The sequence below is a fragment of the Bufo bufo genome, chromosome 3, assembly GCF_905171765.1.
Source record: "Bufo bufo chromosome 3, aBufBuf1.1, whole genome shotgun sequence".
NCBI classification, from domain to species: Eukaryota; Metazoa; Chordata; class Amphibia; order Anura; family Bufonidae; genus Bufo; species Bufo bufo.
In genome coordinates, this window is record NC_053391.1 from 372893266 (window position 1) to 372917409 (window position 24144).

General features: G+C 45.4%; 1 protein-coding gene across 1 annotated transcript in view; it reads left to right on the plus strand.

The window, feature by feature from the left end:
* DHX40 (DEAH-box helicase 40) overlaps positions 1-24144 on the plus strand; it is a 112790-nt gene that overhangs the window by 37699 nt on the left and 50947 nt on the right. Inside the window, exons 9-13 of the mRNA XM_040424661.1 lie at positions 11505-11636; positions 13219-13318; positions 15217-15303; positions 15396-15578; positions 16452-16532. Coding sequence (XP_040280595.1) covers positions 11505-11636; positions 13219-13318; positions 15217-15303; positions 15396-15578; positions 16452-16532 — 583 coding nt within the window. The remainder of the gene's footprint in view (positions 1-11504; positions 11637-13218; positions 13319-15216; positions 15304-15395; positions 15579-16451; positions 16533-24144) is intronic.

Here is a 24144-nt window from a genome sequence, read left to right on the forward strand (position 1 = left end):
CATACACCTGCCTGGTAGGTGAATTTTCTGCTGATTGCTCTGGCATCGGACAGGGTTCCGTAGTTCCTTCTGGGTCCGGGTGTTCCCTTATATTCTCTGCTTAGTTGTACTATATGACAGAGGGCAGTTCCCTTGGACCTTGCTATTGTCTGCGCCTGTCTGGTACTTTCTCCCCCTGGGAGTCTTCTGTGTGTCGGTCGCAGCTGGTTTCTACATTTCGTGTAGTCACTCCCAGTTTCTTTATAACGACTTCGCCATTCCTTATGCGTATGGGTGTTTGTCGATTTTGTGGTACAACCCAAGCCGCTGTACTTGTCCTCTCCGGGACAATGTATATAGATTGCTAGCCACTATTCTTAGAATGGTTAGTTGTCCATGACCAATCCCTTCCCATGTAGCGGTTCTCTTAATTTTTTCTTGCTTATTCTACCTTTCGTTGGCCTCTGGTGGTTCAGTTCCTGGTTCCTTGTGAGCCCATACCGGGTACTCCTTTTCTGGAGTCCCTGTCCCCGTTCATGGACCACGCAGATTCTGTATGATAATCGTTGTTTGTAGAATCTTCCTCCTTAGATTGTTGGGAGTACTCTCCTTCTCCTCCCATGCCTCTCAGTCCAGTGTGTCCCTGCTGAGATTTCCTGGGCCTGCATCTCCCTGATACTCCATTTGGCCGGAGTTTCTCCGGTCTTGCGCTTTTCAGCGATATTTTGTTTTCAGAGGCTCGTTCCTCGTCTCCTGGTTGTGGGATGCAGGTCTTATCTTATTTTTTTTCCTGGCCTTTACTTGCAACCCCCTCCCTTTCCAAGGGTTGGCGGTTTCCCTTGGCGCCTTTGGGGTTTCAACTTTTCAATAGGGCGCTTAACTTCATCACCTGCCTTGCGGTGGGGGAGTCCTGCTCACTTCATTGTGAGCCTTGCTATGGCTTCTCTCACTCCAGGGTGTCCCTGCTGAGATTTCCGGGGCCTGCATCTGGTCCCCTTTTTTCCCTGATACTTCTTTTGGCCAGAGTTTCTCCGGTCTTGCGCTTCTCAGCGATATTTTGTTTTCAGGGGCTCGTTCCTCGTCTCCTGATTTTGTGATGCCGGCCTCATCTTTTCTGTTTTCCTGGCATTTACTTACAACCCCTTCCCTTTACAAGGGTTGTCGGTTTCCGTTATCGTCTTTGGGGTTTTTTCTTTTCAATAGGGCGCTTATCTTCATCACCTGTTTTGCGCTGAGGGGAGGCCTGCTCCCTTCTCATGTGAGCCTTGCTATGGCTTCCCTCACTCGTATGGCCTTCAATTAGTCCATGTTCCCTTGTTCCCCTGGCCTGTCAGGGTTTGACTTCAGGGTGTTTGTGCTTTTGCCTGAGTCAATTAGAATGTTGTGTAGCTCCACTACGTGGTGCTGTCCTACTTTCTCTCTCCAGCCTTTGGTGGAGCTCGGTGTTTCCCTTTTGCCGCCTTCTTGCATTTGGGTCCTTCTCCCAGGCATTTGTCCTGGAGTGCGGGCAATCTTCGCTGTTGCTTCATTGGGGTTTCTACCTTATTATGAGGCTTCTTGCCTATTCTGTGCTTTCCCCCTGTTGGGTCACGTGGTTCTCCCGCACCTGTATGCCCAACCGGTGGCATGGCTGTCCTTTTCCCACCCTCGGGGACTGCTTTGGGACGTCCCATGGTGCTGTGTCCCCCAATGCCATGCACGAGAAAATTGGATTTTTTGTACTCACCGTAAAATCCTTTTCTCGTAGTAGGCATTGGGGGACACAGATCCCACCCTATGTTGTTTTACTTCCGCTTCTCCGGGCTGGTCTCTTGATCTTTCCCGGTACGGGAGTTGTTGGTTCCTTACCTTTCTTCTCTCTCCTACTGCTTTTGGTACAAACTGAGCTGCCTAGTGTCTGTGGAGAGGATATAGCCCAACGGGGAGGAGCCAACACTTTTTTATGTCTAGTGTCGCCTCCTAGTGGTAGTTGGACATATACCCATGGTGCTGTGTCCCCCAATGCCTACTACGAGAAAAGGATTTTACGGTGAGTACAAAAAATCCAATTTTTTAGAATATCTAATATTCCTTTCGTGTCCTGGCTACTATTCCCCATGTCATCTCTCAGTTCCTGAATACAAGAGGAGCCTCTCTGGGCCTGTGAAACCACAGACAACAGATGACCCACCTTTTCGCCTTTTTCAAAGGATCTCTGACGATAGAAACTTCTCTTTCTTTCTGCGGCCTGCACTAAATGACACCTCAGCTGCTCCTGAGCTACCGCCAGCGCCTCACTATTAATCAGAGTGGGGGATCTACTAAACTCTCTCTCAGCCTCAGCCACTAGGACATGCGCCTTAACATCCGCCTCCCTAGACCTAGATTTGTGCTTGCTAATTTCTTTCATCAAGACTCCCCTCAGGAATGCTTTCATGGCATCCCAGACACCCAGTATCGAAGCCGTCCCTGTATTGATAGCAAAAAATTCCTTAATCTCCAGAGAGATCCCGGACAGATCACCCAACACATTCAGCCAATGTGAGTTACATTTCCACAGCCTCGGTCCCTGTCTGAGCACCCCCAGGCACAAGTCAATCTGCACCAGAGAGTGGTCAGACAACGACCGAGGATGATAGACAACATCCCTAACCAGTGGCAGCATTATATCATTAACAAGGGCCAAATCAATACGCGATAGCGAGTGATGCGTGGCTGATCTGGACGAGAATTCACGCTTATCAGGGTTACGCAGTCTCCATACATCATATACACCGATTTCACACATAATATTTCTGAGAGCCACACTCCCCGGTAAACCACCTGCTCCTTCCACCCGGCATCTATCTAGGGAGTCATTCAGCGTGCAATTGAAGTCCCCAACCAGTAGCCACGGCAACCCAGGGAAGTCCGCCACAAATTCCATAATCTCTCTTATCAATGGGGAAGCAAACGGTGGAGGCACATACACAGACACCAGCACCACCTGTATTCCATCCACCTTACACACAACACACACATATCTACCATCAGCGTCCACACATTCCTGCATATGTTCATACCTAATGCTACTATGCACAATCATGCTTACACCTCTAGAGTGAGAGGAATGAGTTGAATGTAACGAATGGATCACCCAATTTTTACTCATCCAGTGTAAATTATCTCCAATCAGATGCGTTTCCTGAAGACAACATATAGCCGGCTGAAACCGCCCCAAGTATTGAAAAATACACTGTCTCTTCCGTGCATCTGCCATCCCTCTCACATTCCAACTTAAAACGCTAATCACCTGTGACATGGTAGAACATCAAACCATACTTGAATCTCACGACCCACTCAGACTCCTTCTGCTCATAGTTCAAGACCTTATCCCATCCCCCCAACTTTCTCCCTACCCCCCCACCCCCCTCCCTCCCTCTCATAATCAGATTACTGTAACTTGGGATCACTGTCCCTTTGGTATCAACCTCACGCATTAAAACAGGGCAATCCGAGAGCACCTTGCCCCCCAACATATAACAATCATAACAGATTATAACACATTTCCTCAGGTAGAGAATCCTCCCCACATCTGAGAAATACATTTTACTCTCTCAACCACCTACTCCCTCCATAGGATCTACCATGTGGTAGCATTACATAATACACTTCTTAACTGGTGCAACATTTAAAGCAACCCTAGAGTGCAAATGCATATATAGAGTGAACATAAGAACCCATATCTTTGCCTCCTTCAAGTGTCCAGGGCCCCACTTCTCAATTGTCGCTCGTGGACGTCCAGCCACTGCGCCGCCTCCTCCGGATCTTCAAAAAATCTGGTGGATCCCAATGCCACCACACGCAGTTTAGCAGGAAACAGCATAGCATACTGGACTTGTAAACCTCTCAGCCTTTTCTTTATCTCCATAAATCTACTTCTCCTCCTCTGCACCTCGTTGGAATAATCCGGGAATATGGACACTTTAACCCCATTCAGCACCATCTCCTCATTGTCCCTTGATTGCCGCAGGATAGTGTCCCGGTCTTTAAAATGCAGGATCTTCGCCAGTATAGGACGGGGAAGTCTGCCTGGCGGAAGCGGCCGCATGGGGACTCTGTGCGCCCGCTCCACCGCATACAAGGAAGATAGACCTTTCTCATGAAATAGCTGATGCAACCATTTTTCAACAAACTCTGTGGCATTATCCCCCTCCGTCTTCTCTGGCATTCCCACAATCCGCAGGTTATTACTTCTGGACCTGTTCTCCAGATCATCTGTTTTGGCATATAAAGCAGCTATGTCCTTAGCAGTTGTTTTTGCCGCCATTTGCAAAGGCTGAATATCATCCTCTATCGTGGACACCCTCTTCTCCAATTCAGAGGTGCGCTCAGAAATCTTGTGCAGGTCGTGTCTAATTATAGACACATCTGACCTCAGGCTGCCAACTTGCACTGTGAGCACCTTCAGGGTGCTGTTACAGCTGGCCACAGCTGCCATGATATCTTTTAAAGTGGGTTCCTCATTGGCCGCAGCCTTAGGGCCTACTGTGCTTTTAGCTGGACGTGCAGGGGTCAATGGCGGCCAATTCACCGCATCCAGGGCCTCCCCATCAATGGATCCGTCCTCCTGTTCAGAGGAGGTATGTGCGTCCGTCTCCTTTCCCTCGGCCCAATCGCCCACACCGCTATCAGTGCGAGCAAACTTGCTCAGTTTTGCGGCCGCACTCTGATGGTGGTTCACCATGGTAAAAGATCATGTGACGTACCATGTGATGACCGGAGTGACGTCATCACAGGTCCTTGAACTATAATTAATGCTCACCCCAGGTCCTATTCAGTAAAGGGGACAGAAGCAGATGCCGGGCTACGCGATCAAGTGGATTAAGGTGAGTTAAATGATTTTTATTTTTTTTAACCCCTCCAGCGCTGTTTTACTATGCATTCTGTATTCAGAATGCTATTATTTTCCCTTATAACCATGTTATAAGGGAAAATAATACAATCTACAGAACACCGATCCCAAGCCCGAACTTCTGTGAAGAAGTTCGGGTTTGGGTACCAAACATGTGCGATTTTTCTCACGCGAGTGCAAAACGCATTACAATGTTTTGCACTCGCGCGGAAAAATCGCGGGTGTTCCCGCAACGCACCCGCACATTTTCCCGCAACGCCCGTGTGAAAGGGGCCTTAGGGAGAGTGAAGAGAAGAGGAGGAAAATAGGTGAGTACGGGACTAGGTGAGTATGTTAACCCCCTACCTCCCCTTCCTATTAAAGGGTTCTGCGGAAAGGCTCCCTCTTTGGCCAGACAAGGGCTTGATTTATCACTAGCCCAGCTCCAAGTCTTTCTTCCCTCCCCCTCTGTGATGTTTATATTCGGGCACATAAAGGGGTTAATGACCAGCTCCCGCAGGCGCTATTATATTATACAGCGGGCTCCGTGCGCACCGCTTTGGTCGGGTGTGGGGAACGGACGCAGAGTGCCTGCGCAACTCGCTGACACAGGGGTCGTTTATAACCTCTGCTCCCCTGTGATATTCATCCCTGGAAGCGGGCGCCTAAGTGCGCAACGCTCCAGGAACCTAACGCCAGCTTGGCTCCGGACACCACTAATCTGGCTCCGCCTTCACTCCGACCTGCGCTCCCACATGCAGGCGCATCGCTCTACAGTCTGGCGCCATTCTAAAGCACTACCTGCGCTTACAGCGATGTGTGTGGTACGCGCCGGACCTTTTCACCTGCGCATTCCGATTCGGCCGGCGGCGGTCATACACAGTTGTCCCCACAGCCCTCGGTGCACCGACGGTACAGTCGGCCGGGTCCCATAACTTTAGACCCCAGCTTGCGGCCTACTAGCACACAATTCTTCTCCGGGCAGGGGGGCGGTCTGGCGCGAATTCTTCCCGCCTTGCCTTCCCCTCCCCCTGTAGCTCGCAGAGCCTGCCCTCGGTCCTCAGGCAGTTAACCCTTCCTGGTCAGCCTTTTCCTGAAGCTGACACAGGGTTATATGGGGTTCTGGCTGAGGGGCTTTACTGTTGAGGGACTCATCTCCTCTACCTCTTGCTCAATTGAGGTGAGCATCCCAGTTTAAAAAAAAAAAATATTAAATTAACACAAAAAAGGCCAGTCGGGTCCTCCCCCTCAAACTGTGTCAGGGCAGAATATAGAATATTTGACACAGTCCTGACCTCAGTATCTGAGGAAAGGGATTTAGGAGTAATTATTTCAGAAGACTTAAAGGTGGGAAGACAATGTAATAGAGCAGCACGAAATGCCAGCAGAATGCTTGGATGTATAAGGAGAGGTATAAGCAGTAGAAAGAGTGAAGTGCTTATGCCGCTGTACAGAACACTGGTGAGACCTCACTTGGAGTATTGTGCGCAGTACTGGAGGCCATATCTCCAGAAGGATATAGATACTCTAGAGAGAGTTCAGAGAAGAGCTACTAAACTAGTACATGGATTGCAGGATAAAACTTACCAGGAAAGGTTAAAGGACCTTAACATGTATAGCTTGGAAGAAAGAAGAGACAGAGGGGATATGATAGAAACTTTTAAATACATAAAGGGAATCAACTCGGTAAAGGAGGAGAGCATATTTAAAAGAAGAAAAACTACCACAAGAGGACACAGTTTTAAATTAGAGGGGCAAAGGTTTAAAAGTAATATAAGGAAGTATTACTTTACTGAGAGAGTAGTGGATGCATGGAATAGCCTTCCTGCAGAAGTGGTAGCTGCAAATACAGTGAAGGGGTTTAAGCATGCATGGGATAGGCATAAGGCTATCCTTCATATAAGATAGGGCCAGGGACTATTAATAGGATTCAGATATATTGGGCAGACTAGATGGGCCAAATGGTTCTTATCTGCCGACACATTCTATGTTTCTATGTTTCTATGTTTCTATGGGCCTGGGTCCTATCACGGTCAAAAGAGGACACTTCAGTTTTTGCACACTCACCCTCTGGGGCCGTGTGGTTGCCATGCGCTGCCTGCGCAATCCAACGATGTACATCCGGACCTTCCCACTCACCCTCCGGGGTTGTTTGGTTGATAGACACCACCTGCGCAATCCGACTTTGTACATCCGGACCTTCCCAATCACCCTCCGGGGTCGTTTGGTGATTGCGCAAATCCAATGGTGTACATCCGGACTTCCCAATCACCCTCATGGGTCGTTTGGTTAATAAAGCGCTACCTGCGCAATCCAATTGTGTACATCCGGACTTCCCAATCACCCTCCGGGGGTCGTTTGATTGATGAGCACCACCTGCGCAATCCAATACTGGACATCCGGACCTTCCCAATCACCCTCCGGGGTCAGTTTGGTTGATAAAGCGCTGCCTGCGCAATCCAATGGTGGATCTCTAGATCTTTCCAATCACCCTCCTGGGTTGTTTGCTGGGATATGCACCGCCGGCATAATCCAATGGTGGATCTCCGGACTTTCCCAATCCACCCTCCGAGGTCGTTTGATTAAAGAACTGCCGCTGCAACCCAATGGAGGACCTCTGAAAATTCCCATTTTACCCTCTGGGGTCTTTTGGTTGATGTACCTCCGCCTGCGCAATCCGGTGAGTGAGCCTCTAGACGTTGCCATTCCACCCCAAGTAATTTGGTTGATAGATTCCACCGGCGCAATCTCAGCTGCCATGGGCGTATTCTTGTGAGGCAGGATTGCACATAGTGGGCCAGAGCGGGTTATATTCCATCTCGGTCACCTCCACACCCCTACCCTTCCTCCCTAGGGTCACGCTCAGGCGCACCCTCCCTCCCTGGAGAGGTTCGGTCTGAAAGGGGGATCAGTGGTTCGGTCTCAGCCGTGATTCCGGTGCGATCTTCCAAGATGGCGTCCGAGGAGACAGCAGTTTACCCCCTTCCTCAGGCGGAGTATTTGCACTACTACTGGATGCAGTACTCCCTTGGTTGTTACCTTCCTCTATTGGGGTCTAACCGCCCTAGCACGGTTTCAGTGCCGGCAGTAGGTGTTTCCCCTTTTATGAGGCGGGGGAACTGTTTTCCCACTGGGGACAGTACTTATGGTAGGCATTAGCCTCTTGCATAGGTGGCGCTATGGCATTGTCCCTGGTTCAGTGTTTGCTGTATGTATTACCCCTTTACGTAGGTGGGGTATGGATACAGGACTCTCCTTATGCCTTGCCCTTTCCGTAAGAGGCGTACTCTCTCTACTTGGATTCAGTTCCTGCTAGATGCATTACTGCATCGCCACCCTCATGAAGGAGTATTTGCACTACCACTAGTGTAGTGCTTGCCGTAAGCATTACCCCCTTTTAAATGGTGGGATCATTGCAACATTGCCCTTTTCACGACTGATCCACTACCGTGGGGAATGAGTGCACATCTTGGATGTTGCACTTCAACTACGCCACGGTTATAGTTGTCTTGGCTTCTTTTGCAAGTGGAGCGTAGCAAGTATCGATACACGCTGGGGCCCTGTATGCTTCTTCTAATGGTATTTCGGTGCCACCAGGGATACTGTGGCTGTTTCCACGTTGTGTCTTTTTCTTGGTACCGTTTTAGGGGATGAGTATGACAACCTCTCTCCAATATGGGTCTTCAACAATAGGTAGTGCGTACACCATGGCACGTAATGTTGTGATTAAGTTTCAGCAAGTCGAGTGTTACACTGACTCGATATTCCCTATCCACCATCTTTGATATGGGAAGTAGTGGTGCTGGCACTCTGGTTTAGCATTGCAGCGTGTTCTCCTCCGCTGATGCAGATTTTTTACGCTGATACTAGCGTTCGCAGTCGTTGCAGTGGGTCATTCCCTCAGGTAGGGGTTCTACCCTGACGCTGGCTTGGCGGTTGTTCCTGTTCAACGCCCTTCCCTGGTGAAGTATTTAAGGTTAGCTCTCCTTCCTGAGGCAGTATGGTACCATGGCCTCTACCGGATCCCTCTAGTCTGCCCCTCAGCTTGGTCTGGCGGGCGCCCTGGGACTACTACAGTACGGGGGTCCTGGAGTAGCCATTACATACTCTGGCTCCTCCTACACGGCTCCTCCGTCAGGTGACGAATTCTTCTATCGCTAGATTCGGTGGCGTGCGCTGCATGGCCCCCTCTTTAGGCGGAGTGTGGCACCGCCACTATCATCCGGTGGCTACTTCGGTGTAGTGCTACTCTCAGATGGGTAATGGACTTGTCATTTATTTTTTATTAAATTTTTTTTCTTCCGATTTTCTTTTCCTTTTCTGGCTCAGGGTTCACGGCCACTCCGCAAACCTTGGTATCTCCTACGTTACTACTTCCCCTCATCTATGTGGATGCAGGGTATTGGTTCCGTGTTTTTTTCCCCTCCAAGTCCTGTTCCGGAATGACGGTTGGGCTGTGATGTTTTTTCCAACTCCTACCCGTTGGTCCTGGGTGTACTACCCGTATCTACAACTGCCTCTCAAGTCTTGACTAGTTACTGCCATGTCAGTCTGATGTAGTCATGCCTTTTCACTGCATGTTCCGTGGCTAGACTACGAGACTCACCACGCCAGGCTGAGCAAGGGTGCTGTCACAACTGTTGATGGAGTTTTGTTTCTGGAACGAAACACCCCTTCTTTTCTTCCTCTTCAAGGCAGGCGTTTTTTTCTCTCGTCTTGGTCTGTTCGAAATTTCCTGTCGAGCAGTGTTGCTACTCCGTTAATACACTGTCGTTGACGGAACTCCACCGCCGGTGATTCTCATATCGCCTCAGCATTTACCTAGCCAATGTGTTGTTTCCTGGGCAAATGCGGTTCCTCCATACCGTTCTCCTTTACCGCCTTGGGATCTGACCTTAGTCCTTTCAGCGCTCCGGAATTCTCCCCTTGAACCCTTGCGGGAGATGTCTCTTCGACTTCGGTTCTGGAGGGTGTTTTTTTCTTGTGGCTATCACATCCATCAGATGGGTGTCCGGGTTGGGGCGCTCTCTTGCGGAGAACCTTCTGGTTCTAACAGGGATAAGCGGTTCCCCGGCCCGTTCATTCCTTTCTCCGACGGTGGTCTCTGAGTTCCATTTCAATGAAGAAACTGTCCTTCCATCACTGTGTCCCTCCCCTTCTCCCCCTAGGGAACGGGAGTTAGATCATTGGAAGTTGTCAGGGCTCGGACAATTTATTGCTAGCCTCCAGTTCCTTCCGGGGTATGGACTCTCCTTCTTTTTTTGTCAGCACTGAGGGTCCTCGCAAGGCATTGGCGGCCTCCAGGGGGCAATTGCACATCTACATTTGCTTAAGCGTACTGCACCCAGGGCAGGGTCCCGCCCTTTGGGGTCACGGCTCACTCCACCAGAGCGGTGGCGCTCTTGGGCTCGGAGGATTCAGAGTTCGGCCGCGCAGTTGTGCAGGGCGGCTACTGTCCTCCTTGCGCACATTCACAAAGGTTTGCCAGATGCATGCTATGCTTCGGCGGGCGCCGTCTTTGGACCACTTGGTCTTACAGGCGGCAGTTCTTAGTTATCTGCAGGGGCGCTTGCTCCATGGGTCTGTGGTTTTCCCTCCCTGTGGACTTCTCTAGGACTTTCCAAGGTCTCTGTGTCCCCCTATGAATATGGGCGAGAAAACAAGATTTTTGTAAAACTTACCTGTAAAATCTCTTTCTCGCTCTTCATTGGGGGACACAGCACCCACCCAATGTTGTTGTTCGACCACAGTTGTGGCTGTTGCTGGTTGGAACCTGGTTCGGTTCTTGGCATTGTTGCTGTTCCACGTTTTTTCGTTGGTTTACTTGCTTCTCCTACTGCTTCTCACAAATTGAAGCTCTCTCTCCAGGCTGGAGGGGGTATAGCTGCCAGGGTAGGAGCTAACAGCTTTTTCTAGTGTCAACGCCTCCTAGAGGACATAGCTATACCCCAAGGTCTCTGTGTCCCTCAATGAAGAGCGAGAAAGAGATTTTACAGGTAAGTTTTACAAAAATCTCGTTTTCAAGTACAGCACCCAACATGGCTGACCAACTTCACAATAGGTATCTTCCATTGGTCAGCATTTGTCATGCTTGTTTGTGTCATGGACAGGCACCATTGTTTGGCCGGAAATGGTGAGCACTCCAGAATCTCTAGTGTATAGCAGTATTAGAGAGGTTGTTGGAGATAAATAAAACCTCAGGCACCAGCAGTAAATAACAATAAAAATAACAAGAAACTTATACTCTACAATTTTTTTCCCCTGCCGCTTCCAGCATAAGCACTCTGGTTCTTCCCTCTGGTGTTTGTTTTCCTGGCTGCAGTGCTAATGTCCCGCATAAAACAAGTCACTGCTGCAGCCAATCAGTGGCCTTTATACTGCTAAGGCCAGTAATTGGATGCACAGTGACCTTTTGAGCATGGAATGTTACTGCTGCAGCCAAAAGGATGGCTTGATCACTGCAGGATTGAAACGCGATGCTGGAAGTGTCATACAGAAAAAGGGGTGGGTAGGACTTTATTTATTTATTTATTTTTAAATGTTTACTGCCACTGTCTGAGTTTTATTTTATCGCGAACAACCCCTTAATAATAATCCTCTTCATTTTAAGACATGGGAGTTGTTGTCCCATCCCAGTAAAGATGACTTTCCCATTATATTTTAAATATTACAGGCCAGTCAGAAATTGAGAAGGCATGTGATGTGCTGTACAATAAAGCTGAAATGATAGACTACAGGCATGATGTCTTTGACTCTTCTGTGGAAGGACTTCTTATCTTGCCATTGTATGGTTCCATGCCAACAGGTAAGACAGTGATATTCTGTTATTTTCAATGAACACGTTTAATTTTTCTACTGGTATTACACTTTATTATTTCTTTTCTCTATCATTTTTAAAATTGCACTAATTGACAAATTTCCATCACTGCAAAACCCATGATTGGAAGTGTTATTGTTGAGAAGGTTGTATACTCTCCCTAGAAAATCTGCAGTTTAACATTCCTTAAGGAGTCCTTCAGACTCCCTAAAGAAGTCTACATATGTTCAGGCTGCTGCTTAGAAGAAAATAATTGTTTCAATTCAAAAGGGGTTGTTCCAAGATTTAAAAACTTCTCTAACCATGGGATGGAGCATAAGTGTCTGATTGGTAGGGGTCCAACTCCTGTTACTCCTGTATGAATGGAATAGCTCCCTACATATAGTTTAGATGGAGGCTGCAACATATTTTACTATACCTATATAGACTCCATAAACTCCCATTGTAAAAACATATACTTCTGTTTTTTTGCATAGTGTACTTCTGTTTTTTTTGTGGGGTGTTTCAGCATAGAAAGTGCCACTTTCCTATACAGTAAAAAGAAAGGGTAAAGAAGTCTGGCTGGTATTACACCAGTAGATGAGGCAGACAATTGTTTGGAAGGAAATGTTCCTTCCCGACAATCGCCTGCTCATCAGTGGAGGAGACATCTACTATTACATGCAGCGATCTCCTCCACAGTATGGGGAGAAGTGATCGCTAATGCCATCGCTCATCCCTATACTGAATCATTATTTGCCGGCAGGATACCATGATTAGACAGCATGATCTGGCGCCGGCAAGCAATGATTTTTTTTAACCTGTTTAAAAATTGTGATTTCCTGATGAACGAGCTTGTTGGGTAATGGTAGGCACTATTACACAGACAGATCGTCACTAATGAGCGCTCCTACGAAAACTTGTTAGCGATAATCTGCCCGACTATCGCTAGGTGTAAATACAGCCCTTAGGGGCCAGAGGCCAAAAAGTGTATTTTTGACACTATGGAGCCCTCAAGATATGCTCAGAGGACCTTTCACCACTCCTGACATTTCTGTTTTAATAGCTTCACGTATTCCCCATGTAATAACAATTCTGGAGCATCTATTCTTATGGCTGCTCTATGTAGTGCCATTCCTTTATTATTTGTACTAGAAGTTATGAATGAATAGCTAGCAGTCTGCAGTAAGGGTACAGAGGGGTGGTAACCAGTTAGGGGTGTATACCTGCACAGACTTAGTCTATCCAATCAGTGCTGCCATTTTCAGACTGTGCAGGTACACCCCCACCCCACCCTGACTGGTTACCGCCCGTTTGTACCCTTACTACAGACTGCTAGCAATAGATGCTCCAAAATTGTTATTACATGGGGAATGCATGAAGCTATTAAAACACATGTCAGGTGTAGTGACAGGTCCTCTTTAACATGTAGCTTACATTCATTTAAGGACATATAGTTATAAATATAATGGTAAAGGAAGGGTAATGTTTCTATCCTAGACAATATGAATGTTGAAAATGTTTTTATGGAATATGTGTGTTAAAGTACTGAACTATATTTCCCGTTTTTATATCCTGTGTTATTTTGTAGATCAGCAAAAAAGAATTTTTCTCCCACCTCCAAAAGGCATCAGGAAGTGTGTAGTAGCCACAAACATTGCTGCCACGTCTGTGACAATTGAAGGCATTAGGTACAAAGTTTTGACATTATGTAGGCCGTTACAATTACAGTTTTGTTTGTTCGCTGGAATAGCGGTGTCCTGGCTAGCAGCGCACGTGCATAAGGCACGCTATGACTGGCTGTCAAATTTGCTGATTGGCTTGTGTATGTAAATCTGTTAAATCTGGGCTTCACTAGCTTCTGCTGTTGTAAATATGAAATTTTTTAAAAGGTTTACCAGCCCTAAAAAAAATATCACTTTCTATTGGCTCAAAATAAAAATGTAATATACATACGTTTAAAATTCCATGCTGTTTGCCACTGAGGTCCCTATTGCAGAATGATGACAGGACTATGTGACCTTTGCAGCCTATGGCTGACCAAAGCATCAACATGACTATGAAGGACATAGAAACATAGAATGTGTCGGCAGATAAGAACCATTTGGCCCATCCAGTCTGCCCAATATGCTAAATACTATGGATAGCCCCTGGCCCTATCTTATATGAAGGATGGCCTTATGCCTATCCCATGCATGCTTAAACTCCTTCACTGTATTTGCAGCTACCACTTCTGCAGGAAGGCAATTCCATGCAACCACTACTCTCTCAGTAAAATAATACTTCCTGATATTACTTTTAAACCTTTGCCCCTCTAATTTAAAACTATGTCCTCTTGTAGCAGTTTTTCTTCTTTTAAATATTCTCTCCTCTTTTACCTTGTTGATTCCCTTTATGTATTTAAAAGATTCTATCATATCCCCTCTGTCTCGTCTTTCTTCCAAGCTATACATGTTAAGGTCCTTTAATCTTTCCTGGTAAGTTTTATCCTGCAATCCATGTACCAGTTTAGTAGCTCTTCTCTGAACTCTCTCCAAAGTATCAATATCCTGCTGGAGATATGGTCTCCAGTACTGCGCACAATACTCCAAATGAGGTCTTACTAGTGCTCTGTAGAGCGGCATGAGCACCTCCCTCTTTCTACTGGTAATGCCTCTCCCTATACACCCAAGCATTCTGCTAGCATTTCCTGCTGCTCTATGACATTGTCTGCCTACCTTTAAGTCTTCTGAAATAATGACCCCTAAACCCCTTTCCTCAGATACTGAGGTTAGGACTGTATCACTGATTTTATATTCTGCTCTTGGGTTTTTACGCCCTAGGTGCATTATCTTGCACTTATCAACATAAAATTTTAGTTGCCAGATTTTTGACCATTCCTCTAGTTTTCCTAAGTCCTTTTCCATTTGGTGTATCCTCCAGGAACATCAACCCTGTTACAAATCTTTGTGTCATCAGCAAAAAGACACACCTTACCATCGAGGCCTTCTGAAATTTCGCTGATAAAGATATTAAACAATATGGGTCCCAGAACAGATCCCTGAGGTACCCCACTGGTAACAAGACCATTGTCTGAATATACTCCATTGACTACAACCCTCTGTTGTCTGTCCCTCAGCCACTGCCTAATCCATTCAACAATACGGGAGTCCAAGCCCAAAGACTGTAATTTATTGATAAGCCTTCTATGTGGGACACATCACTGCAGCAGTTTCAGAACAATGTTCACATGGTGCATTCTTTACATTAGGAATATTAAAGTGGTTATGTCCTCAGGAGAATTAAAGAGGTTGGACATCAGAGGGGGTTCCTTCCCTTGGGAACCCCCCGGTTAGCCATAGCATACAGCTGTCAAATTCATGCTGCTAAGCACAATGTGACCCCTGCCCATTATACTGTGTGTTAGGAAGTGACATGGCACAGCTTATCAATAGGGGGTTTCAGGAGCCGGAGCAGCAGAGTTGGACCCTCACTTATCAGACATTTATGGTGAATATTGTCAAAAATGTAGACTATGGGAAACCGCCCTAGACAAATAATATTTCTGAGACAATTTTTTTAATTTTTTTGAACTCGTCATGTTTTTCAGGTATGTCATAGACAGCGGCTTTGTGAAACAGTTAAACCATAATCCCAGAGCTGGTCTAGATGTTTTAGAAATTGTGCCTATTTCAAAGTAAGTGAAATTGAATGGTGTCATATTGCTATATTTGTATTAGATTATTATGAGCTGTTCTCTTTTAAATTTTGTTATTTTATTTCCTGAAGAAGCGAAGCGGTGCAGAGAGCTGGCAGGGCTGGCAGGACAGCTTCTGGGAAATGCCATCGTATTTACAGTGAGGAGTTCTGGGAGAAATGTATGCCAGATCACATGATCCCTGAGATTAAGCGAACCAGCCTTACATCTGTCATCCTGACCCTTAAATGCCTGGAGGTAAATGATGTCATCAGGTAATCCAGTGTTTCCTTAAATACATTGTTACTTTAGTATTGCACCCTTGTTGTAATATTAACCCTGGAAAGTTGTTGCTTGAAGTCGACCACATTAATGGAAATATTGTTCTAGTTTATTTCAGTTTAGAGACCACTATTATAGTTCCAGATCTACGTACTGTACATTAGGAATACAAACACAGTATTCTGAATGTGTGTAATCCCTAGCATTAGAAATGCTTCCCATCAATTAGACAGACTAGTGTGCCTGTCTCCGTTTTGTAAACCTGATCAATAATATACAGAGGACCAGTAAGCGTCAATGCTTGTTTCCAGTGGGCCTGCTACCCTATGTACTAAAATATAGTTTCTCTATGCTTCCTCTGTCTCCAGACACTAGTCTGTCTAATTGAAGTTTTTCTCATGCTAAGGATTACACACATTCAGGATACAGTGCTTCAATTTACTAATGTATGTGGATCCTAGTTATAATATTACAAATAAGTGATCTTGAAAAAAATGACAGTGTCCATTGTAGATGTTGTGTAATCACATAAATTGCATGATTTTTACTACCTCAGGCTGTGTTCACATCTCGTTATGTGAACATGTCCAACATATGCTCTTTGAAAGCTTGCAACACATGTGCAGTCACAGTGTGTGGTCCTCGCCCACCTGCCAGAGGCCAAAAGAGTGTCCTTTTGGCCTCTGTTAGGTTCGTATAAATTGGTATACCTTTTTTTATCACCTCTGCATTGGATTATTGGTAACTGTTCCAGATTGAAAAACCATATTAAGGCGCCCTTCCAATTGTGAGTTTCAGTTGGTGTGATTTTAATATAACTGCTGCTTCAAGACATATGCATTATTGGCTCCCGATGTTACCCACAGGTTCCCCTACTTGGATCCACCTGAAGAAAAGTTTATTTTAGAGGCACTCAGGAAGCTCTACCAGTGCAGTGCAATTGACAGGTGAAATCTATTTTTTATCTAATATTGACTTTAACCCAGGACTTAACACGTATAATTAGTAGTGTAGTTTGCCTTTTCTCATAAAGACTTGATTTACATGAGAGTATTTTCCATCCATGCTCTATCCACATGCACAGCCCATTAAAGGGTTTGATCAGCAGTTTGTAGGGCTCATGGTGCTCGTGCAAGCGCTGGGTCCTCTTCAATATTTACCTTCACATTGTCTCCCTTGTATCAGTTGTGCAATGTAATTACACCACCCTCTCTCTTTCATTTGAACGGGATGAGCAGTTGTAATTACACTGCACTGCTGCTACAATGGAGATAGTGTGCAAGTAAATATTGAAGAAGACACAGTGGTCTCATGAGTGCCATGATCCCTTCAAACAGCTGATCAGTAGGGATGCCAGGAATTGGACCCCCTTCCCCCCCAAAAAGTTGTACATACCACAAAAATGGTACCAATAAAAACTACAGTTGGTTACGCAAAAAAACAAGGGGAGGAAAAACAACGTGGGGAGGAAAAATCAAAAATTTAAAAATTAAAAGGGGTTTAAAGAGGGTCTGTCACCACAAAATGGGATGCAGTATGCATTAAGCATTTTATAGAGCAGTAGATGCTGAGCAGATTGACATTTAGTTTTGCGGGAAAAGATTCAGTATAAGTTGTAATTTATGCATTTATATCACTACTCTTTCTGAGCTGTAGCTCTTAAATTATCAGACTGACAGCTATCTATGTGTACACACTTTTATATAGAGAATGCTATCAATCACTGATAACACCTCCCCATGTACAACTATCAGTGACTGAGCTATCTCTGTATACACACTGTGACACAGTGAGGGGTATGGTCTGGGAGGACAGGTATTTTCCTCCCAGCGTGTGCTGCTGGGCTGATTTGCAGCCAGGTGGGGTCAAATACCGGACTGTATTTTTATTGCCGGTCCGGGTTTTTGGCAGCACCTGGCTATCCTTAAATAGGCTGGTCTTATATGAACAATCCAATGTGTGTGAAGTAAACACCAAGACTGCAAAGTAACGCATTGTTTTGTGCATTTGCCTCAAGTGTGAATAAACACTGCCTCTGTACTGCGTCCGCTTACCCTATCTACCAGAGCAAAACCCTACAACACTGCCAGCTATCTATGTATACACACTTACACAGAGATTGCTATCAATCACTGATAACACCTCCCCTGTTTACAGCTACCAGCAGGCTCGGACTGGCCCACAGGGGTACAGGGGAATCCCCCGGTGGGCCCCTGAGCAAGGTGGGCCCCTAGTCTCCCACCCCCTGCACAAGTGGCACATAACACATTAGATTTAGTACACTACATACATATATTCAATGTACAGCACCTCAACCAGCTTATGTTCATATAAAAAAAAATGTTAGATTATTTATTATATTTGAATGTATCCGTACGGTGGGCCCCCAAAATAAATTTTACTGGTGGTCCCTAGGTACCCCAGTCCGACACGGGCTACCAGTGACTGACAGCTACTGTATTTATACACACTTACACAGAGAATGCTATCACTGATAACATCTCCCCCATGTACAACTATCAGTGACTGACTGCTATCTTTGTATACACACTTACACAGAGAATGCTATTAATCACTGAGAACACCTCCCTGTGTACAGCTACCAGTGACTGACAGCTCTCTCTGTTTACACACTTAGGGCTTATGCACACGAGCATATGTATTTTGTGGTCTGCAAAACACAGATCCGCAAAAAAATGGATGTGTGTGACGTCCGTGTTGCATCATTTTTTTTTTTGCAAATCCATTGTAACAATGCCTGTCCTTGTCCGCAAAATGGGCAAGAATAGGACCTATGGATACGGAATGCACACAGAGTCATTTCAGTTTTTTTTTTTAAAGCTCCATTGAAATGAATGGTTCCGTATATATGGAAATGGAACAAAAATAGAAGAAAAATACATTAGTGTGCATGAACCCTTACAAAGGGAATGCTATCAATCACTGATAACACCTCCCCTGTGTACAGCTACCAGTGACTGACAGCTACTGTATATATACACACTTAGGGCTTGTTCACACAAACGTGTGAAACCCGTGCCTGTGCTGTGGACCACAAATTGCGGTCCGCAATGCACGGGCACCATCCGTCGGGCAGGCGCATGGGGATCGCAGACCCATTCACTTGAATGGGTCTGCGATCCTTCCGTTCCGCAAAAAGATAGAGCATGTTCTATCTTTTTGCGGAGCTGAAGCACGGAACGGAACGCCAGAAAGCACTCCGTAGTGTTCCGTTCTACCGTTCCGTATCTCAGGATTTGCGGACCCATTGAAATGAATGGGTCCGCATCCGTGATGCGGAATGGCAACAGAACGGTGCCCATGTATTGCAGATCCGCAAATGCAGTCCGCAATTCGGCAACGGGCATCACACGTTCGTGTGAACGAGCCCTTACACAGAGAATGCTGTCACTGATAGCATCTCACCCACGTGCAACTATCAGTGACTGACAACTATGTATACACACTTAGAGAATACTATCAGTCACTGATAACACCTCCTCAGTGTACACCTATCAGTGACTGATAGCTATATATGTATACACACTCACAGATAGAATGCTATCATTTACTGATAACACCTCCCCTGTGTACAACTATCAGTGACTGACAGCTACTGTCTGTATACACACTTACACGGAGAATGCTATCACTGATAACATCTCCTCCATGTACAACTATCAGTGACTGACAGCTATCTATGTATACATACATAGAGCTTGTTCACACGACCGTATTGCTTTTTCAGTGTTTTGCGGGCAGTTTTTCCCGGATCTGTTTTTTAGTTTTTTCTTTCAGTAGTGTTTCTGATTCTGTTCTGTTTTTCCGTATAGCATATACAGTATACAGTAATTACATAGAAAAAATTGGGCTGGGCATAAAATTTTCAATAGATGTTTCTTCAAAAACTGAACGGATACGGAAGACATACGTAGTACATTCCGTATGTGTTCCTTTTTTTTGTGGACCCATTCACTTGAATGGAGCCACGGAACGTGATTTGCGGGCAATAATAGAACATGTTCTGTACGGAAATACGGAAACGGAATGCATATGGAGTACATTCCTTTTTTTTTGCTGAACCATTGAAATAAATGGTTCCGTATACGGGCCGTATACTTAACGCAAAAACGACCCGTATACGGAACGCAAAAAACGTTTGTGTGAACGAGCCCTTACATAGAGAATGCGATCACTGTATACACACTTAGGCCCCCTGCACACGGCCGTTTTTTTTCCCCGCTTACTGGCCGTTTTTTGCGTCCCGTATACGGAACCATTCATTTCAATGGTTCCGCAAAAAAAACGGAATGTACTCCGTATGCATTCCGTTTCCGTATTTCCGTTTTTCCGTTCCGTTCTAACATAGAACATGTCCTATTATTGCCCGCAAATCACGTTCCGTGGCTCCATTCAAGTCAATGGGTCCGCAAAAAAAATGGAACACATACGGAAATTCATCCGTATGTCTTCCGTTTCCTTTCCGTTTTTTGCTGAACCATCTATTGAAAATGTTATGCCCAGCCCAATTCTATCTATGTAATTACTGTATACTGTATATGCCATACGGAAAAATGGGACGGAAAAACGGAACAGAAACGGAAGCACAACGGAAACAAAAAACGGAACAACGGATTCGTGAAAAACGGACCGCAAAACACTGAAAAAGCCGTATGGTCGTGTGCAATAGGCCTTACACAGAGAATGCTATCAATCACTGATAACACCTCCCTTGTGTACAACTATCAGTGACTGACAGCTCTCTATGTGTACACATACAGGGAATACAGTCAATCACTGATAATACCTACCCCATGTAAAACTGAAGTTAGAAAAAGCAGAGATAAAATTGTATAAATTACAAGTGATGCTGAATCTTTTCCTATAAAACTATATTTCAATCTGTTCAGCTCCTGCTGCTCTACAACATGCTGCCTGAGGCTTACACTGCATTTTATGGTGACAGGTCCTCTTTAAAGCCAATTGGTCAATTCATGCATCCATCGGTCTGTACCGAGAAACTGGCAGCACACGCTGTTCTTGTCTGTTTCCCATCTGAGACTCCTTCACTCAAGTGTATGGTTGTGATAAAAACAGATGCCATACAGATGTCCACACAGAATGATATTCATTAGTTTTTTGAAGATTTAAAGAGGACCTTTCACTACAATAAAAAATCGAAACTAAGCATACAGACATGGAGAGCGTCGCCCAGGTATCTCCCTGCACTTACTATTATCCCTGGGCGCCGATCCGTTCTCCCGGTATAGGCTCCGGTATCTTCAGATTTTCGGCTCAACTGGGAGGAGCCTGCCGGAGAGTTTTTTTTCTTTCTCAGGCTATGAGCTGAGCGCTGCGATTGGCCAGCACTCCAGCCTGGGAGAAGGAGACACCGGCAGGCTCCTCCCAGTTGAGCCGAAAATCTGAAGATACCGGGAGAACGGAGCGGCGCCCAGGGATAATAGTAAGTGCAGGCAGATCCCTGGGCGCCGCTCTCCATGTCTGTATGCTTAGTTTAGATTTTTTATTGTAGTGAGAGGTCCTTTTTAAATTGAAACACCCATCTGAAACAAGCCTAATGCAGAGTAAATGATTTCATGTTTCCTGCAGATGTTAAATGAATATAATTTACAGCACTTTCATTGTATGTGTCCTGCTATGATGCTATTGATCATATATTGATGCTGAATGTTATTACACACTGTGACACCCTTGAGCTACCTGAAGGGGTTGCCAGCACGCTTTGCTACCATAGCAGAAGCAGCTTTTATTTTACCCTTCAAAACGGTCATCCTTTAGAATGTTCTGGCACTGTTATCCTTCTGTTTAGCTTGGAGGCACTCTGAAACAAATGTACGGAAGGTGCCTTATCAGCAATTCCTTAATGTATTACTGATACCCAACTCATTTATAGGTAGAAGATTTGCAGGTAAGAGATCAAGCAGACCTGTGTAAACCAGGTAGATGCAGCTGCAAGTGAACCCTATGGGGGTCATTTACTATGCTAGAATAGACCTAAATTAGGCTACTTGCGCTGCTGAATGCGACTTCGCCCCGCTCACGCCAGGTCTAAAATTGTGGGTGGGGAAGGGCAAGGGCCAGCAGGCCCGTCTCATTTACCATTTTCTATGCCTGTTTTAGATGTAGAAAAAGGTCTAATTGTAAGACAGCTCGGAAGCTGTCTTACATTTAGAACTGGTGCTGGATGCGCTGAAGTTCTGGAGAGGTTGGCACCTCTTCATTACATCGGCGGATCCACCGCCAGCTATGGGCCTTTATTAAGACCAGCGTCTAAAACGCTGGTCTTAATAAAAGTGCCCCTATGTCTGTGTGTCTGATCCTGCAGCCATGAGCAAAAGCCTCCATGCACATTAATGTCTTGTTGGCCAAACCTACTGTTCTCATCAGGAATCGAATATGTATGTGAAGCTCCTGACTTCCCCGACAGATGATTTGTGGGAGAAAAGGATTGTCCACTTTGAATTTTAACACCTCATAATTTAGTTTTCCTCGGATATAAGCCATCACCAGATAAGCCACCGGCAGCTTTCTCCTCTCTTCCCATTGAAAACACATAAATGCAGCTATTGAAGGCGCATGTGCACCTTTACTCTCTGCTCCTGAGCGCTTTATTCTTCTGATCAGGTTAGTGTTATTCACACATAGCATGCCATATATCCCAGAGGAGACTTCTGAGCTGCTTTTTCTCATAGAGATCACAGCAGAGGATAATGTCAGTCTGCAAGAGGTAGAAGACACCAGGCCACAGGATAGAGTATTGAGGGAAGGGGAGAGAGCATGGTTCACAAAGAAAGTTCGCTGAGCTCAGAGGTTTTGGTGTTGCATGCAGTGTTGTTGAATATAACAGGCCGTGAAGGTAAAGGAAGCAACTCAGAAAAAAGTGAATATCATGGTGCAGATTTCAATCTCTCCATTTACATCAGCCCTTATCTAAAAAGTATTTTTTTTCATGACCGAGGGGTATGTAAAGGTATGTATTATTTATTAGCTTCTACTGATCAGGTCTGAGTGACAGATTTATTGTCTGCCTTGGACAATCCTTGTTCTCATGTAATAGGACAGGGGGATCCCCTGCTTGTTACCCCCTTCAATTAGCCAGAGTGAAGAGCGTCTACAAAGAGTGGTTCATCATCTGGAGCACGTGAATTACCCCACAAAATCATTTGCAGGTGACTCAGCAGTGGGAACCCCACAATCAAAGTTATTATTGGGTGATATGTTCACTTCTAGAGGATTGAGTGAGACTAGTTCTTTACAGGTTTTCAGCCTCTCAATGTAAAATGGTAATTTTAAATGACAAAACAGAGTATTTTGACATTTAGAATGTGAAGGATGTACCGTAGCATGTTTACAGCAAATAAATGAACATAAAATAAGTACATGACACAATACCATATTTAGTAGGGGAAAATAAAGATTATCCATGGGTGGAAAATGTATCTGTCTGAAATAAGTGTGTCTATTCATGGTTAATCATCACCCATCCCAGTATAACATGTTGAGCGTTTAACATCTATTATATATTAAGCTCTCAGGGATGTTGTTCTGCAGGATCATCAGAAAGTGACATTGAAGCTTTAAGAAAACTATGAGCTGCAATGCTAAACACAGCCCATGAAAATGACCGCTGCCGTTTTAGAGTCAGATCCTTTATCACTAGTCTCTGGAAACCCTTTAAAGCTGTATTTCAGTGACTGTTAGGGTCCATTCACACATCCGTAACGTGTTTTGCAGATCCACGGATCTGCAAAACACGGACATGGCAATGTGCATTCCGCATTTTGCGGACCGCACATCGCCGGCACTAATAGAATATGCCTATTCTTGTCCGCAATTGCAGACAAGAATAGGACATGTTCTATTTTTTTTCAGGAACGGAAATGCGGACCCGGAAGTGCGGGTCCGCATTTCCGGAGCCGGGCCGCACATCATGCGGCCCCATAGAAATGAATGGGTCCGCAATTCCGTTCCGCAAAATGCGGAACAAAATTGCTGACGTGTGAATGGGGCCTTAGTGACATATCCATGAGATATCACATCAAGCTTGTGTTATAAACATCAGCCAATCTGAGGAGGGAACAGCAGCCTAACCAAAAGATAAGAAAAGAGGTGTGTTTCAGACTACGGGCTGTATTACACAAACATATCAATTTCTGTCCAGTCTCAGACCAATAGCTGGTGTGTATAACAAAAGATCTGTGTGTGTTAGACTACTTTCACACTCGCGTTTAGTGCGGATCCGTCCAGATATTACAACCGTCTGCATCCGTTCACAATGGATCCGTTTGTATTATCTGTAACATAGCCAAGATGGATCCGTCTTGAACACCATTGAGTGTCAATGGAGGACGGATCCGTTTTCTATTGTGCCAGATTGTGTCAGTGAAAACGGATCCGTCCCCATTGACTTACATTGTGTGCCAGGACAGATCCGTTTGGCTCAGTTTCATCAGACGGACAGCAAAACGCTGCAAGCAGCGTTTTGGTGTCCGTCTCCAAAGTGGAATGGAGACGCAACTGATGCATTCTGAGCGGATC